At 36.6% G+C, this 19017-nt stretch overlaps 1 protein-coding gene across 1 annotated transcript in view; it reads right to left on the bottom strand.

The window, feature by feature from the left end:
- Positions 1–19017, bottom strand: part of Bach2 (BTB domain and CNC homolog 2) — a 340193-nt gene that overhangs the window by 68255 nt on the left and 252921 nt on the right. The window contains exon 4 of the mRNA XM_027928350.2: positions 4504–4758. Within this exon, the coding sequence (XP_027784151.2) occupies positions 4504–4746 (243 nt within the window). The 5' untranslated portion in view covers positions 4747–4758. The remainder of the gene's footprint in view (positions 1–4503; positions 4759–19017) is intronic.

The following is a 19017-nucleotide window of genomic DNA, read 5'->3' as shown; positions in this document are numbered from 1 at the left end:
GTCCCAGATTATGGTTTTTCCATCCCCTTATGGCTGATGGTTCTTAGTTTTAAAAAAATTCCCCTTAGTCTCATCCTGGTAAAGAGTCGTGGTGTCTCCTTCAGAGTTCTGTTTAATTGGTATATGGAGAGGTCAAAGGGCTGGTTGCATGCTCTGGGGTGAATGAGTGTTTTACCTGTATCCCCCTGGTCATGCCACTTCCCAAAGGTGTCACCCATTGTTTTCTTCAAAACCTCCACCTTTCTCTGCAGCCACACCCAGGCTCAGAATGCTATTGGCAAACTGTGCTGCAGCATTAAGTAGCTTCTGTAGCACTACATACTGAAAGGACTGTCTGATGATAATCATGACTCTCTTACTCCTTTCTTAAAAGACTGGACCTAAACCATCCCAGAGACATTAACAGCTTTCATAGCCTCTAAAAACTTCCAGACAAGAAGATTCCATAATCTTGTTGGCATCCACACTTGGCAGTACTGTTGCAGGAACATTCTTTATTGCACCCTATGGTGAAGACAACACAGGCCTCTTCTTCCCAAGCTTTCTGGGTCAGCTTTCTCTCTTTCTCTTTTTGGTACTGAAAAGAATAAGATTTATCACAAGCTGGAAAGAGAGAGCAAGGATATGAGCAAAAGTCTAAAACATATTTGTACCTAAGAGGCCATATTTATTTCCACCCCTTAGACATCCTCTGCACCCTTTCTCTTTTCTAGAGGATGAAAGAACATAGGAAATAAGACAAAGAGGGTGGCGGACTCTTGGCAATAATCCCCTGACAACTGCTATTTCCCTAGCCTTCTGTGAAGGAGCTAAGCAGCCTCCTGAGAATGGGTTGGAGACAAACCCTCCGTGGCTGCACAGCTTCTCAGGAAGCACACCCCATTTCTGATCTCAACTCCACACACCAAGAGATGGAACTTCATGGCAGTGATGCTACTTCTGGCGTGGCTGGCATCCAGCGTGATATGGTCTCCATGACCTTTGCTAAGAATGTGTCTCCTGAGCTAACTTTAATTCTAAGGAGCAGGGGGAGGACAGCCTTGAGGTGCTTGTAACATAACCACTTTCTCTTCTCTCTTTGCACAAAACATAATTTCTAGTAGATTAAAATGACCAGTTTAATTATACTGGAAGTACTTAGTACAATGACTGATTTCCTACTATTTGCTGACATTTTCAATGGGGAGCCAACACTCAAATCCTGTAAGTTTCAGGTCTATCTTTCAATCCATTTTAGAGAAGAGAAAAAATAAAAAATAAAAGCAAAAGCAATTGAATTATTCCTTGACTTCTAGAAGGAGGCCTCTATTTTAAATCTCTCCCCTCTCAGGTTAAAGTGGAAGCTGGGCACTGAGTGAACATTTGTTGGAGTTTTCCAGCAACAGTGAGGATTTCAGGGTAGAAGTACAGGACTAGACAGTAGTTAGATATGAGCTGGGTTTGGCCTAAACTGAATTAGGGAGAAGGGTGCCAGTTTACATTTGGAGGTTTCACAGTGCAAGAAAAACTCTCAAACTGATACACAACATTAGCTGTCAGGTGTGAGTTGAGGTGTGGCAAGTGGGAACATGGGTGGAGGCAGGCCAGAAGTTGATCAGAATTAAGTGATAAGATGATGTGAGGTTAACCATTTCATTGCTTTTTCTTGTATCATGGGGACCAAATGCTAGTTAATTCTAAAGTAGCAATTTGGGATGCTTGCTTATTTGCCAATTAATTCAAATTCTATGAAGTTATTCACAGGGAAAAGTGTGACTATTTTCACTGAGCCTGCAAGGGAATTTCTGTGTGCATACAGCAGAGGAAAACCGTGCTCAGTGCATTGGCCATGGACAGGTGCTGAGCAGAGGAGGAGGCTCTACCAAGGAGGCCTCCAAACACCTATAGCCCCACAGAGGAAAATGCTACTGGGGCTGGTTTGCAGGTCCCATTATTCAGACACTTAAGAGCTAGATGACTGACAACAGAGATTCATTTAAGAAAGAAGGAGACAGCGTATATGGGATGGGAGAGAGGAGAAGGAAGGAAAAAAGGAAATGGAAGGGAAGAAAGGAAAGGAAGACATCCAACCCATAGCTCTATGGGTTAATGTCAAGACTGCAGGAATGGGGGCAAACAGAATGTCGTCATGGTTTGGAGGACAAAGATGATGTAGGGACAACAGTCCTTTTAGAGGCTGGGAAGCAATACACAGCCAACTCTTATTTAACTGGAATAAAACCAAAAAGGTCAAACAGATTTTTGTGGGATATATCTACACAGGGTGCCTCTTATTTTAAATAGGAGTATGCAATGCCATGGAAATAAGCAATTATTAAGGATTTGTTCTAAAATGAAACTTTAAGGTTATGTCATAGGCATTTATACGCTGGTCTCCTTTTCATCTTACTGCACCAGTATTGTATTTTGACTTTAGAATTATAGGGTTCTTAAAGGTAAGATAACTGACAGATTCAGTGACTAGACCAGGACCCCAGGGCTAACCTGGGTGTAGGTCACAATGGTCAGAGAGTCTCAACATGGGGCCAACAGAGTCACAAAAGAGAAACTAAATTATGTAAAACATGACTTTCATTAATACATATATTTTCATATCATCTAATTATTTTTTAAAATCAGTAAAAAACATATATAGAAAATGGTTCTCAAATAGGTAACAGAGAATAAATAAACTGTGAGCATCACCTCCTTCCTTAAGATTTTTTCTGGACAATTGGAAGTTTCCAAATGGTTCCAGAGATTCTAGAGTTGGAGTAAGTAAGAAAGGCATTCTTGTTCCCATCCAGAGAAGAAAAGGCCTTATATTTGACAAATGCTTATTATGAGACAGGCACTGTGCTGAAAACTTTTATATTATCTCTCCTAATCCCCACGACATCCCACTAACTGGTTAAGTCTGCCCTGCTCATGCAGATGAGGACACTCCAGCTCAGGATCCCCACGCATACTGCCATTCTCCAGCCTGTCCACATTACTAGGTACAGGATGTTGGGCTCCCTGCACCAGCCCCAGTTACTTTGTCTTCAAGTGTCTTGCCCTTTAGTTTCTACTCTCTCTCTCTAGCCATCTACTTACTCATGTCATGAGGAGTGGTAATGGAGCATTTTACGGTGGGTACATAAGAAGGATCTGAATGTGGACATACTGAGTGCTTATGCAGTTCTCACTTTTATCAGGGCACTCTCCTGCCCTCAGATAACCATAGATTTTGCTTAACAAGGGACTGGGATCTGGTGGAGCTCTATATCTTGTGTGCTTGTCTTTTTTTGTTTTTGCAGTGCAGGAGAACTCAGGGCCTCACCCATGGCAGGCAAGTGCTCTACCACTGTGCTATATCCCCAGCTGTCTTTTTTTTTTTTTTTTTTTAATGTTGGATCTGAATGTCCATCGATGGAACACATGCTTTGTCTGTCACTTTCCACTGTCTTATACACAACTGCTTTCATTAATACTATTTGCAAAATCTCTGAAGGCATCTGGGTTTGTGACCCCTAGAATTTGATGGTAGCTATAATCACTAGCACCTCATACATGTAAGTGACGGTGTGTTTGTTTTCTCCTAGGATTGTGGTGAAGAGCCGCTTGGTGGAACAGGGTCCAACAAGAGGGCTGTATTTGCAAAGAGTATGAATGTGAGTTGTACCGCTGGGAGTTGTGCAGTAGACACAACAGCTGATGGTGATCCTACAGTTGCACACTGTGCTGGTGGTGTGCAGGGAATGATTCTGGCCTGAACACAAAGCCTTTATTTATCTATTACCCTTTGTCCCATTAAAATTGAAGGGAAGTCAGGCTGATTAAAGGAGAGGAATGGTATACCCAATTCAGGGGGTGACTAGTGGGATAGTTTGTCATTGTGAAGCCCATCCTTTGAGTTTCCAGAGCTCAAACCATCCAACTGAAACTGAATGCCATCTCTGGACAGAGCAGATCCAGTTATTGGTGTCTCCAAAGTACCAACAATACTGGACTCATTGACTTAATCAGAAAACCTGAGTAGGGTATTTTCGAAAAATGGTGAGAGAATCAAGTTTATGCTTCTTAGAATCTCACTATGCTAATGGTGAGAATTACTGGTTGCTTTTATTTTTTTCCCCAAGCAAGGAAGGCCCTGTGAATGCTTTCATTCTTTTATTCTCAAGGGCAACTCAACAATCCTTAAACCATTTGAAAGAGAGAAATCATAGCACTGATTCAGATCCCACATCTAGGACTGCATCAAACTTAGGTGGAACTAGTCAAAATCTGAAGTTTAAGTGAACTAGAAACTACAAGTGACTGAGCCCCAGGTGAGGTTCAGTTTCTTTAAAGAAACATGCTGTGTTCATACTCAGGCTTCTGAGATTTCAAGTGCATCAAACAGAAACTGGCTTTGCCACAAACCTAATATGTGGGTGACTTGGACATCCGTGTGGCACAGGTTATACCTTCTAGATCCTACCAAGCCAATTATAGTCAATCCACCTCCTTTATCAACCATACAAACAAACCAAATTACTATACCTCTTCAGGCAGGCTGACCACCAAGTCATGTTTTGTCTGTCCAACCAGAGCCTGCCAGAAGTATTCACTGCATGCGGCCAGCACAGCCCGGTGGGCTCGGAACTCCTTCCTCTCCACTATCAGAGTCACGTCACAGAGAATATCCTTTTTCCGCTGGTCATTGAGGCCCAGGAGGATGTTGGTGCAGTGGACTGTGGACTCATACACATACATGGGGGAGTCAGGCTTCTCATCCACAGACATGCCGTTCACACCCTGAAAGAAAGAAAGGCTGAGTCACCACCATTATCAGAGAGTCACAGAGAGAAGGGAGAACGAACATCATGGTTTCTGGGTCCAACCCATGGGCCTGGCAGAAAGAAGCAGTACTGCAGATCAGCACGTTCAAACTTGGTTGGCATAATTAGGTCAGGGAGCACATCCGGAAAGTCAAGGTCGATGGCTGACTTTTAACCTTTCCACTCACTGCATACTTTTACCCCACGGTGGCAAAGCCAGATCTTTTAAAGGAACACTTAACATGATTAAAACACACATGTACTTTAAAAGTCATAGTTTTGATTTTATTAGAAAGCTGAAATAGCACTTTTTCACATATAAATAGTTTCCATTCCGGTACTGATTGAAATTTGTGTTAAGATGAAGTATCTGAAATGCTGTTTTGATGAAGTACACGTAAGTTCTCTAAGTTGAAATTTGGTTAAGGTGCCAAGTAGGATAAATGTCTAATCAAAATACATGATTTTACAAGTGTTCTAAACTGCGTACGCCCCGAAGAATAGACATAGCAGCTATTATATCTGCCTTCTGTATTTCAAGACAATGCACAGCCAACGTAATGCAGGTGGTGATTGGCTCTCGGGTGGAACTGTGCTGTTGTTATGTCAGCAGACTTGACGTACACCCTCTTTAAGGAAACACAATGGATCATAATAGGAGTCATGAAAAAGATGTATTCAAAGTAAAAATTACTTTTACAAAAGTCTTCTTTGTTTTAAAAAGAATCCTTTGAGGTAACTTAAAATACAGTATCCATAATTAATTTATATAATGTGGTTTTTCAGTAATATTTACTACTACTATAAATCCAGGCATGGCTTCATTCTCATTCAAAAAAAAAAAAAAAACCACTTTAACAATAAATAAACAGCTTTAACAATAAGCTTCACACATTTATGGTATGAAACTTGATGTATTGTGCAACTATGAAACCATCCTTACAATCAAGATAGTGAAGATAAATTAATCACTGCCAGAAGTCTCTTTAAGCCCCTTTATAGTTCCTCCCTTGTACCTCACAATGCCCTATCTCTGGCAATCATTGATCAGCTTTCTGGCCATATACATTAGCTTGAACTTTCAAGAGTTATACATAAATGGAATCATGAAGTATGTATTCTTTTATGTCTGGCTCCTCTTAGCATAATTATTTTGACACTCACCCATATTGTTGAATATATCAAAAGTTTGTTCCTTTATTCTGAGTCATGTTCTATTCCATGGATAGAGTACACATTTTTTACCCATTAATATATTGATGGATATTTGGGTTGTTTCCAGTTTGGGGCTATTAAATAAAGCTGTTGTAAACATTAGTATAAAAGACTTTGTATGAACATATGCTTTCTCTTGAGCAGGATGTCCAAGTCACCCACACATGAGTACAGTGAATAGATTGTATGCTGTACATAACTTTAACTCTCTAAGAATCTGCCACTGATTTCTAAAGTGGTTGTACCATTTTACATTTCCCTACCAGTGTATGAGAGTTATAGTTTTTTTTTTTACATTCTTGCCAACATTCGGCTTGGCCAGTCTTTTAATTTTGGCCATTCTTATAGGTACACTATGATATTTCTTTTGTGGTTTTAATTTGTTTTCTCTAATGACACAAGATACTGACCACCTTTCATGTGCTTATTTTCCATCTGTGTATCTTTGGTAAAATGTCTATTCAGAGTCCTTGCCTAATTTTAATTGAGATGTTTGTTTACTTATTATGGAGCTTTAAGGATATATTCTAAATAAAACTCCTTTATGCGATTTGTAAATATTTTCCCCCAATCTTCTGTAGCTTGTCTTTTCATTCTCTTAATAGTAGAACGTTTTCAAACAGTAGAAAGTTTTCATTTGATAAGGCTCAGTTTATCAATTATTTTCTTTTTATGGATTGTACTTTTAGTGTCATATCTAAAAAAAATCTTTGCCTAAACCAAGGTCACAAAGATCTTCTCCTATGGTTTTTGCTAAAAATTTAGCTTTTTTCTTTTTTTTTTTTTAAGTTCTTACATTTAAGTACTTGACAATTTTGAGTTAATTTTTTATATGATACAAAGTATGAATTGAGCCTCTTTTTTTCTTTTGCCTATGAATATCTAATTGTTCCAACACCATTGTTAAAACCACTCTTTACTGAATTGCCTTTGCACCTTTATCAGTTGGCTATATATGTGTAGATCTATATGTGCCCGCCTATCTTCATGCCTCTATCAACAGTGTCTTGATTTGTTGTTTTTCAAAGTGATTTTGATTCTTTGCATTTTCATATGCATTTTAGAATTAGCTTGTCAATTTCTACAAAATAATATTTTTACTAGAACTATACTTAATCTACTGATCAGTTTGGGAAGAGCTGTCTTTTAAGCAATATTGAATCTTCTGACCCAAGAACACAGCATTTCTCTTTCTTTTTAAAATATTTTTTTAGTTGTCAATGGACCTTTATTTAATTTATTTATATGACATGCTGAGAATCGAACTGAATGCCTCATACCTGCTAGGCAAGTGCTCTATTACTAAGCCACCACCCCAGTCCCCCATTTCTCTTTCTTTAGTTTATCTTTAATCTTTCTTTCTTTTTTTTTTAAAGAGAGAGTGAGAGAGAGAGAAAGAGAGAGAGAGTTTTTAATATTTATTTTTTAGTTCTCGGCAGACACAACATCTTTGTTTGTACGTGGTGCTGAGGATCGAACCCGGGCCGCACGCATGCCAGGCGAGCGCGCTACCGCTTGAGCCACATCCCCAGCCCTATCTTTAATCTTTCTTAAAGAAGATTTGTAGTAGTCTATTGGTATTGCATATCTTCTGTCAGATTTATACTTACATATTAATATTTCTGATGCCATTATAAATGGTATTGCTTTTGAATTTCAACTGCTGATTTTTCTCTGCTAATATACAAATACGAATGATGTGTGTGTGTGTGTGTGTGTGTGTGTGTGTGTGTGTGTGTGTGTGATGTGATTTTGGAGCTCAAACCCAGAGCCTAGGGTATACTAGGCAAGTGCTCTACGACTAATCTACATCTTCAATTCCTATAAATGAATTTTGTGTATAAATTTTGTATGCCTAATTTGCTTAGTTGTTCTTATATAGTTGTTCTTATAGCTTTTTAAATTTTTTTGAAGGTTCCATAGAACTTTCTTCATTGATTTTTATTCTTATTGTTGTACTTTTACTTTATTTATTTTTTTTTACTTCTCTAAAATAACCCCAGTTGTATCTAGGATTTATTTGTTACAAATGTAGAGGTAAGGTAGGTATGAGAATGTCTTCAGCAACAGAAGCCACCCATCTGGATTAGAAGGATGCCAACCTGGAGAGTCGTCACTTGGAAGTGGACAGCTGAACTGGTCACAGTCACAGGTGTGGGCTTCCTTATTTAAAGTGACAGGCCATCCAGATGTCTAGACACTCTACAGGAGGAAAGCTGAGTGCTCCTGTGTTGTTATATTCTTTATTCCACTTACTTTGAATTTAATTTGCTCTTTTCTTTTTTTAAACCAGTTTCACAATGTGTAGGTTGCATTCATTGATCTTACGTTTTTTTTCTCCTAAGACAGGTTTTAATGCTGTAAAATTCAATCAGTACTGCTTTAGCAGTATCTCACAAATTTTGAAATACTGAATTTTTATTTTTACTCAGTTCAAAAGGCTTGTAAATTTCAATTTTGATTTTTTTCTTGATGTGTTATTTATAAACTTTATTTAGCTTCTAAAATATTAGGGTGAATTTCTAGATATATTTTTAAAATTCTCTTATTTGATTCTATTGTGGTTAGACACAAACTTTGTATAACTTTAATCCTTTTTGATTCATGGAGAATTGTTTTATATGCCAGAACATGGGTTCCATATGCACTGGAAAAGAATGAAGTTTGCTGGTGTGTTCTGTACATGTCAATGAGGTTAAAAGTCAGATGATGAGTATTGCTCAAGTTTTCTATCTCTTGTTTGACTTTCTGTCTATCGGTTTTATCAAATCTTGAGGAGAGACACTGAAATCTCTGACAATAATTGGGGTTGTCATTCAGTTGTTGAAATTTTACTATCTTTGATTTATGCAGCTTGAAACTCTGTTATTAGATGCATAGACATTTAGGATTTTAATTTCTCTTGGAAGTATTCATTCCTCTACCACTAATTCCTTTAATTCCTGGAAATATTCTTTTTTCTGAAATTTGTTTTGTCTAATATTAATACGGCCATTCCAGATTTGTTCGATTAACCTTAGCACAATATACCTTCTTCTATTATTATCCTTTTAACCTTTTTGTCTCTTTATATTTAAAGTGTTTCTTGTAGGCAGCATATAATTGGGTCTTGCTTTTCCTACAATCTAATCTGACAATCTCTGACTTTAAATATGGTGCTTAGACCATTTACATTTAATGTTATTATTGATTTGGTTGAATTTAAATCTGCCATTTTTCTCTTTGTTTTCTATTTGTCCCAAATGTTTTTTGTTCCCTTTCCTCTCACTCTCTGATTTCTTTTGGATTAACTGTATATTTTTTATGATTCGATTTTGTCTCTTACTGGTATGTTTTATTATTTTATTGGTTGCTTTAGAATTTATAATATGCTTCTTTATCACAATCCACCTTCAAGTATACTGTATAATTTAATGCAGATTAATAGAAACTTAAAATGCTTACAAGGGAGAAATAAAAGGGTTCTTCCCTTTCTGCCCTTGTATTATTCAGGTATTTTACTTGTACAAATGTTAAAAAGTCTATACTATATTGTTTTTACTTTTCTTTAAATAGTCAATTATGTTTTAAAGAAATTTAGATAATAAAAATAATATATATACACATACTTACATACACACACATACACGCACACACGTGTGTGTGTGTGTGTGTGTGTGTGTGTATTTTTTCCTTCTTCCTGAAGGACCTCGTTTAACATTGCCTGCAATGCAGGGGTGCTAGTAATGAATTCTTTTAGCTTTTGTTTCTCTGGAAAAGCTAGTTGATTTAACTTTTGGAACATATCTTCATGGGGTATAGACTCTAGATTGACAGGATTTTTTCCTTTTCTTTCAGTACTATAAAAGATGTCATTCCACTGTCTTTTCACTTGCATTGTTTCCAATGAAAAATCTGTCACCTTTACCTTTGTTTCTCTGTATGTAAGGTCTCTCCCAACCCCACCTTGCTGTTTTCAAGGTTTTCTCTTTATCAGTTTTTTAAATGAATAAATTGATTATTATGTGCCTTAGTGTAGTCTCTTTCATGTTTCTCCAGCATTGTTGATCTGTAGCTGTGTAGTTTTCATGATATTGGGAAAACTTAAGACACCAATTCTTGAAATATTTTTTTTTGTTTTCTTCCCTATTCTTCTTAAGGCAGTTCAGTTATTTGTTTATTAGACCACCTGAAGTTGTTCCACACCTCACAATACTGTGTTCATTTAAAAAAATTTTTTGACACCTTTTTTTTTTTAACTCTCTTATGTACTTATGTTTCTCTTTGGATAGTTTTCTCTTGCTAGACTTTCAAGTTCACTAATCTTTTTTTCTGTAATGTCTAATCTGTCACTAATCCCTTCCAGTATAATTTTTATCTCAGACACTGTGGTCATCATCTCAAAAGTCCTTTTTTAGACTTTTAAAATATCGTCCATGTTTCTGCATAAGATATTTAATTGTTTAACCTCTTAACTTTTGGAATAAAGTTATAGTAACCATTTCAATGTCTTTTTAAATTCTAAATCTGTATCAGTTCTGGCTCAGTATTTTCTTTTTAAATATTTTTATTAGTTGTTGATGGACCTTCATTTTATTTACTTATTTATATGTGGTGCTGAGAATTGAATCCAGTGCCTCACATATGCTAGGCAAACACTCTATCACTGAGCCATAACCCTAACCGCCTGGCTCGGTTTTGATTATTATTTCTCTTCAATGTGAATCATATTTTCTTATTTCTTTAAATGACTGGACATTTTTGATTGCATTCAAGACATTATAAATTTTACAATTTTTTGGATTTAATTTTGTTGGATGCTGAATATGTTTGTGTTACTATAAATACTCTTGAGTTGAGGTACTTGGAAACAGTGTGAACCTTTTGGATTTTTGCCTTTGAGATTTGTTAGATGGGAAAAGCAGCATTTAGTCGAGAGCTCTCCATTTCCCCACTACTGATCCAAGACACTTCTGAATAATTTACCTAAAGTCTGCTGAAATATGGGTTTTCTAGTCTGGCTGGTAGGTATAGGGATTATTTCTAGTCCTCCATGAGCTCTATGTTACCTCTGATTGTTTTGGGTAGTTCCCTTCTCAATCTTCAGAAGTTTCCTCACATGCATGTAGTGATCAGTATTCAGCAAAATAGTGATGAGGTACTCTCTGAAAATCTCTGGAAGAGTCATTTCTCCAGACTCTTAGCTATGTCTCTTCAATTTAGGAGTCATCCAGCAATTCCTTGGTTCCTCCTTTCTGTTCCATGGCCCGAAAACTCTTGTAACAGTATGTTGCGTTGTTTGTTTTCTTTTAGGGATTACTGTACTGTCCTTTGTTACTTTGTGTCCAATGTCTTGAAAGTATTATTTCATTTGCTTTCATTGTTATTTCAGCAGAGAGTAGCTGGGATTACAGGTGTGCACCACTATTCTTGGCCTAAAGTCCTAGATTTACTCTTTATAGTACAATTACTCCAAATACTTTAAAACCAATAACTTATCTCATTGCTAACCTTATAGTGTAAACTTTCCTCTTCTATACACGGGTGCTTTAAAATACTTAATTATGAAAATATTTATGAAGAAACATTATTAGTCCTTTGGTATTCCAATAAAAGGTAAAGTATCTGTCAGTTTCTTTATCTATAATCTTTTAAAAAATGTAATAAGAATAACATTCTAAATGACAATTCACTTGTAATGACCCTAGGCCACTGAGTAAGATCAAGGTCACTTAGCTTCTGTTTGTGACTAGAAAATTGCTACTAAATTCTTCATGATTTAGTAAGAAGACAAATATTTTCTATTGTATATTCTTATTAGTTTTTCATTTCCTTAGAATGTTTTACATATTTTATTTTTTTTTTATTGGTTGTTCAAAACATTACAAAGCTCATGACATATCATCTTCCATACATTTGATTCAAGTGGGTTATGAACTCCCATTTTTTACCCCAAATACAAGTTGCAGAATCACATCGGTTACACATCCACATTTTTACATAATGCCATATTAATGACTGTTGTATTCTGCTACCTTTCCTATCCCCTACTATCCCCCCTCCCCTTCCCTCTCATCTTCCCTCTCTACCCCATCTGCTGTTGTTTAATTCTCTTCCTTGTTTTTTTTTCCCCTTTCCCCTCACAAACTCTTATATGTAACTTTGTGTAACAATGAGGGTCTCCTTCCATTTCCATAGTTTCCCTTCTCTCTCCCTTTCTCTCCTCCCACTCGTCTCTGTTTAATGTTAATCTTTTCCTCATGCTCTTCTTCCCTGTTCTGATCTTAGTTGCTCTCTTTATATCAAAGAAGACATTTGGCATTTGTTTTTTAAGGATTGGCTAGCTTCACTTAGCATAATCTGCTCTAATGCCATCCATTTCCCTGCAAAATCCATGATTTTGTCATTTTTTAGTGCTGTGTAATACTCCATTGTATATAAATGCCACAGTTTTTTAATCCATTCATCTATTGAAGGGCATCTAGGTTGATTCCAAAGTCTAGCTATTGTGAATTGTGCTGCTATGATCATTGATGTGGCAGTATCCCTATAGTATGCTCTTTTAAGGTCCCCAGGGAATAGACCGAGAAGGGCGATAGCTGGGTCAAATGGTGGTTCCATTCCCAGCTTTCCTAGGAATCTCCATACTGCTTTCCATATTGGCCGCACCAGTTTGCAGTTCCACCAGCAATGTACAAGTGTACCCTTTTCCCCACATCCTCGCCAGCACTTATTGTTGCTTGACTTCATAATGGCTGCCAATCTTACTGGAGTGAGATGGTATCTTAGGGTGGTTTTGATTTGCATTTCTCTGACTGCTAGAGATGGTGAGCATTTTTTCATGTACTTATTGATTGACTGTATGTCCTCCTCTGAGAAGTGTCTGTTCAGGTCCTTGGCCCATTTGTTAATAGGGTTGTTTGTTATCTTATTGTTTAATTTTTTGAGTTTTACATATTTTCTTATCTCTCACATAGGGTCTCGATTATGATTTATTTTCTCCATTCTTAATTCTTAGATTATTCTTCTTTTGCCTGTCATATTCAGTTTTTTCAAGTAGTCTGTAAAATTTATTTGGTTTAAAAATCATAATAGGTTAGATGTAGCAGGTAACACTCAAAATTGGGCTGGAATAATTAATATTCTAGGGCATAGATGATGTGCTCATTCTTCAGAAGTAGATTAATGAGGGACATCTCATTTTCCCAATTCATTTATGGGTAATACACATTAATGCATGTACTCCAAGACTGGAGTTTGCTATGAAGAATACAAAGCCATAAATTCTTGGGTAAAACACAAAATGAAAGAAAATAAAAAGAGAAATGAAAGTGAAATACAGTAGAAATAAGAGTGAACCAGATATCTTGGGCTTTTGCTCTACTTGTGGCATTGGCCAGCCTTGTGGATTTGGACAAATTGCTTAACTTCATCTGAGCCTGCTTCCATGTTTGTGAAATGAGAAGTATGAACCCAGAAAATTAGCAAAGTTTTCGCAGATCTACAACTCTATGAGTCTGAGTCTATGAAAGAAATAAACCTAAGTGATAATAGGGAGTGATATACTGTCATTTTAATTGATAGAAACTGGCTTTCTTTGATCTTATAAAGACCATTTATGTGCTCAGTGTTATTGTTGTGGATGTTTCATGGTTTAACAAAACCCTCCCTGAAAAGCTGGTTAACAGGGGATGGGGTGGACAATATGCAGAGAAACCAGAGCTTTCTGGGAGAGAAGTAGGACTCTGACTCCTGCTCTGCATAGATTCCAGGTTTGGAAGATCTGTTTGAATGAATAATTCTATCTCCACAAAGGGAAACAAGTCACTTGAAGTAACGTTACCTTTAGGAAATAGGAATCCAAGTCTAGGAGGACATTTTGACACAATATGTGGAGTTAAGGCTATTGGTTCCTTCAATCCTTAGTTCAGAAACCATAGCTGTTCTGGAAACCATAGCTGAGTAAGGAAATATGAACTAAAAGAGTATGCCACTAGGGAACACATTTCACTGAGTTCCACTGAGGCCTAAGCAGAAAATAGTAGCAGAGGTCACAGGTGTGTACCCATCAAGCAGGAGCAGTCATTAATAGTATGAAGCAAGACAGTGGGCTAACTAGCAGATTCCAAGTCACAAGCAAGACCGTGCTCTTTCTGTGTTCTCAGACAACTTGGGGTCTTGAAGAGAGACTCTATATTCTGCTAAAAGGGTAGATTTAAGAAGATAAAGGACAAGTGGCCATATAAACACTTCCAGTTGGTGAAGTAAGCTCTATTAGTCGCACAAACATGGACATTTGCTCTTTAGGCTAGACCTTCCAGAGAATTTTGGAAGAATTTGAACAGTTTTAGTTTTGTTCATCAAATTGTATAATCTGAAATCTATTATTGTCATGAAGTTGTTGCCTGGCTTTGAGAATTTTTTTGATTTAATTATTATGGATAATTCTTTCTGCCATGCCAGCACCACTCTCTTCCTCTTGGCCTTTACATTTCTTTTCTTTTTTAAAAAATATTTATTTATTTATTTTACATGAGCTCTCTTATTATTATTATTATTGCATTACAATTCTTAATACACCTTTAACCACAATTTATCATATCTCTGTATACAAGATATGTTGACACCAAATTCACACCTTCATACATATATTTTGTATAACGATGAAGGTCTCCTTCCACCATCCATGCAATTCCCCTTCTCCCTCCATTTCCCTCCTACCCCTCTTCCCTATCTAGAGGTAATCTTCTTCCCATGCTCTTCCTCCCTACCCCATTTTGAGTCACCCCAGTTATATCAGAGAAGACATTCGGCATTCGTTTTTTTGGGGATTGGCTAACTTCACTTAGCATAATCTGCTCTAATGTCATCCATTTCCCTGCAAATGCCATGATCTTATTATTTTTTAGTGCTGAGTAATATTCCATTGTGTATAAATTGGCCTTTACATTTCTACTGAGTCTTTATCACACCTCTTTCTACTGGATCCACTTCCAGCATCATGGGACACACTTATTCCTTAGCCCTTCCCATTCTCCAATCATGACAGTGCTTTTCTATGAACTCCCTCCAATCCATCTGTTTTTGACTGAACAATGCCAAAGTGAATTCTCCTTCTCCTATCACTGCATTATGTTCCATTAAGTTTTCTTTGTTTACTTGTTTTACTAACATTAATTAAACATTTTTCTTCTTAATACAGCAAATCCTGAAATATTCAGCAGGACTCATAGGATCTAAGAATGAAATACTTTACAGTATAGTGAGTAACTGAGCCCAGAATAGCACGTAGGAGTCTGACAGCCAGTCTTTAAGCATTAGACAATGTGTTGAAGTATGTAGACATTAGCTGAAATCAGATCATAAGAAAGCTTTCCAAAGGTTCTGATTTGGGTTTTGGCTGGATCTCATTCTTCTTTTTGTAGGCCAAAAAATCCCAGCTGCACATGTACATTCCATATATACCCAGATCATTTCATCATATGGTTCAGCAGTAAAAGTTAATTACTATTATTTTGTCATAGTATGTTCATCCCCTCAAGAAGCTACACAGACCACCATTCATATCAATCAAAAATATAGTAATACAAGTTCTCATTAACTTATTCACTCTTCATTCATTATTGGCTCACATCCAGAAATTAAAATGTCTGTTAGTTTTGAAGGTAAAAGTATAAATCAAAAAGTAAAAACAAAAACAAAAACAAACACCCCCCCCCCCCCCAAAAAAAAAAAAAGCCCACAGTGGGAAAGCTGCAATTCACACACACACAAAAAAAAAAAGAATGTTAAATTTTACAGACAACCTGTCATGTCTAGAATGTTTCAGATGAAGAGAAATGAATATGCCTTGCAGGTAATAAAAAATACCAAATTATAAACCACTTCACTTGAAGTTCCAACCATATTTCTCCCAGAAACAGTGCATTAAGTAAATACTTTTGTGAATCAAACTCTAAATTATTTAGTAATTGCTGAGTAAATTTCTGCTTTTATCAAGCATTCTTTTTTCTAAAAGTTATTTACTATAAATCTATAATGGTTAGTTTTTGTAAAAGAAAAGTTATCAAGTCTACAGAAATTTTAGAGTGCATAGTGCTATTAAAATTACTTAGTTATTACTTTTGGATTGGAAACACTTTCCAACCACATCAAGACTCAAACTTCTTACTTAAAGTGGAAAGCAATTCGATTTCAGTATTTCCTAATGGAAAACTGCAGTGCTTGTCACTTAATGTCGCTAATGCCTTAGATAGCTCAAGTAAGGGCCTGACACGGAGTAGCTAAAACATTTTGTGTTCTTTATTTACTCAAATACTCCATCTGCCTACGTACTAGTTAGTGCCAAGGGAACTGAAATTTAAGGCTGTCGCAATCCTATCATCAAATTCTTAATAGCTCTGAATGGTTCTCGTACTTCAGTATAAACTTCCATTTTCTTTGACCTTTCAGGAGGAAGTTCAATTTACTGACACAGTTTATGATGATGCTTTTTTACTGCAAAGTTGAAAAATATACCAAAAAAATTTAAAAGTGGGGGGAAACAAATACAAGCTCCAATTTTTTTTGCTAACTTCCTAGTTAATGTGATTTTTCTCCTATTATTTTACACATTCCAAAAATTTAAATAACTCTTTAAATTTCAAAATATCCAGTAAGAAAGTAGTGACAACTAGTAACTTTTTTTCTAGACTTAAATATAAACTTAGTGGAGATGCAGGATCTGATACAGTAGCTAATCCAGAAAAAATATTAGAATGTTGGTAACAAACTATATATATCGATCTAAAAGTCATAAAGAATTAAAGATAATTATATCTTTATATCTTAAAGATAATTACAATATATAATTACATATCACATAGCCACTAGCTTGAAAAGAATTTGAAAGCTTGTAATATTGTGTGTGACGATGTAAAGTTACAGGAGTTCTTATCTATTGATGGTTGATTCAACTTCTTTGGAAAAGAGTTTGGCATTATTTAGTAAATTGAAGATGGGCATAACTTTTTTTTTGCTCATTTAAAAAATTTTAATTTGTTATATATGACAGCAGGATGCATTACAATTAATATTACACATATGGAACATAATTTTTCATATCTCTGGTTGAACACAAAGTAGATTCACCTACTTAGGGTAATGATGTCCACTCATTCCACCATTTTTCCTACTCCCATACCCTCTCCTTTCCCCTCCCTCCCCTTTGCCCTATCTAGAGTTCATCTAATCATCCCATGTGCCCCACCCCCCACTTAAGCACATTATGATCAACATCCTTAAATCAGAGAAAACATTTGGCATTTGGTTTTTTGGGATTGACTTACTTTACTTAGCATTATATTCTCCAACTCTATCCATTTACCTGAAAAATGCCATAATTTTATTCTCTTTTAATGCTGAATAATATTCCATTGTGTATACATACCACATTTTCTTTATTCTTTCATCTACTGAAGGGCATATCTAGGTTGGTTCCACAGTTTAGCTATTGTAAATTGTGCTGCTATAAACATTGATGTGGCTGTGTCCCTGTGGTATGCTGTTTTTAAGTCCTTTGGTATAAACTGAGGAGTGGGATAGCTGGGTCAAATGGTGGTTCCATTCCCAGTTTTCTAAGGATTCTCTATACTGCTTAGCATATTGGATGCACCAATTTGTAGTCCCACCAGCAATGGATGCATGTACCTTTTTCCCCACATCCTCACCAACATTTATTGTTGTTTGTATTCTTTTTTTTTTTAATTTTTTATTGTTGGCTGTTCAAAACATTACATAGTTCTTGATATATCATATTTCACACTTTGATTCAAGTGGGTTATGAGCTCCCATTTTTACCCCATATACAGATTGCAGAATCACATCAGTTACACATCCATTGATTTACATATTGCCATACTAGTGTCTGTTGTGTTCTGCTGCCTTTCCTATCCTCTACTATCCCCCCTCCCCTCCCCTCCCCTCCCCTCTTCTCTCTCTGCCCCCTCTACTGACATTCATTTGTCCCCCTTGTATTATTTTTCCCTTTCCCCTCACTTCCTCTTGTATGTACTTTTGTATAACTCTGAGGGTCTCCTTCCATTTCCATGCAATTTCCCTTCTCTCTCCCTTTCCCTCCCACCTCTCATCCCTGTTTAATGTTAATCTTCTTCTCATGCTCTTCGACCCTACTCTGTTCTTAGTTACTCTCCTTATATCAAAGAAGACATTTGGCATTTGTTTTTTAGGGATTGGCTAGCTTCACTTAGCATAATCTGCTCTAATGCCATCCATTTCCCTGTAAATTCTATGATTTTGTCATTTTTTAATGCAGAGTAATACTCCATTGTGTATAAATGCCACATTTTTTTTATCCATTCATCTATTGAAGGGCATCTAGGTTGGTTCCACAGTCTTGCTATTGTGAATTGTGCTGCTATGAACATCGATGTAGCAGTGTCCCTGTAGCATGCTCTTTTTAGGTCTTTAGGGAATAGACCGAGAAGGGGAATAGCTGGGTCAAATGGTGGCTCCATTCCCAGCTTTCCAAGAAATCTCCATACTGCTTTCCAAATTGGCTGCACCAATTTGCAGTCCCACCAGCAATGTACAAGTGTACCCTTTTCCCCACATCCTCGCCAGCACTTGTTGTTTGACTTCATAATGGCTGCCAATCTAACTGGAGTGAGATGGTATCTTAGGGTGGTTTTGATTTGCATTTCTCTGACTGCTAGAGATGGTGAGCAATTTTTCATGTACTTGTTGATTGATTGTATGTCCTCCTCTGAGAAGTGTCTGTTCAGGTCCTTGGCCCATTTGTTGATTGGGTTGTTTGTTCTCTTATTGTCTAATTTTTTGAGTTCTTTGTATACTCTGGATATTAGGGCTCTATCTGAAGTGTGAGGAGTAAAGATTTATTCCCAGGATGTAGGCTCTCTATTTACCTCTCTTATTGTTTCTTTTGCTGAGAAAAAACTTTTTAGTTTGAGTAAGTCCCATTTGTTGATTCTAGTTATTAACTTTTGTGCTATGGGTGTCCTATTGAGGAATTTGGAGCCCGACC

This window comes from Marmota flaviventris, chromosome 6, assembly GCF_047511675.1.
Source record: "Marmota flaviventris isolate mMarFla1 chromosome 6, mMarFla1.hap1, whole genome shotgun sequence".
Lineage (NCBI taxonomy): Eukaryota > Metazoa > Chordata > Mammalia > Rodentia > Sciuridae > Marmota > Marmota flaviventris.
The sequence above is the reverse complement of the archived record's forward strand: the minus strand, read 5'-3'. Positions and strand labels throughout refer to the sequence as shown.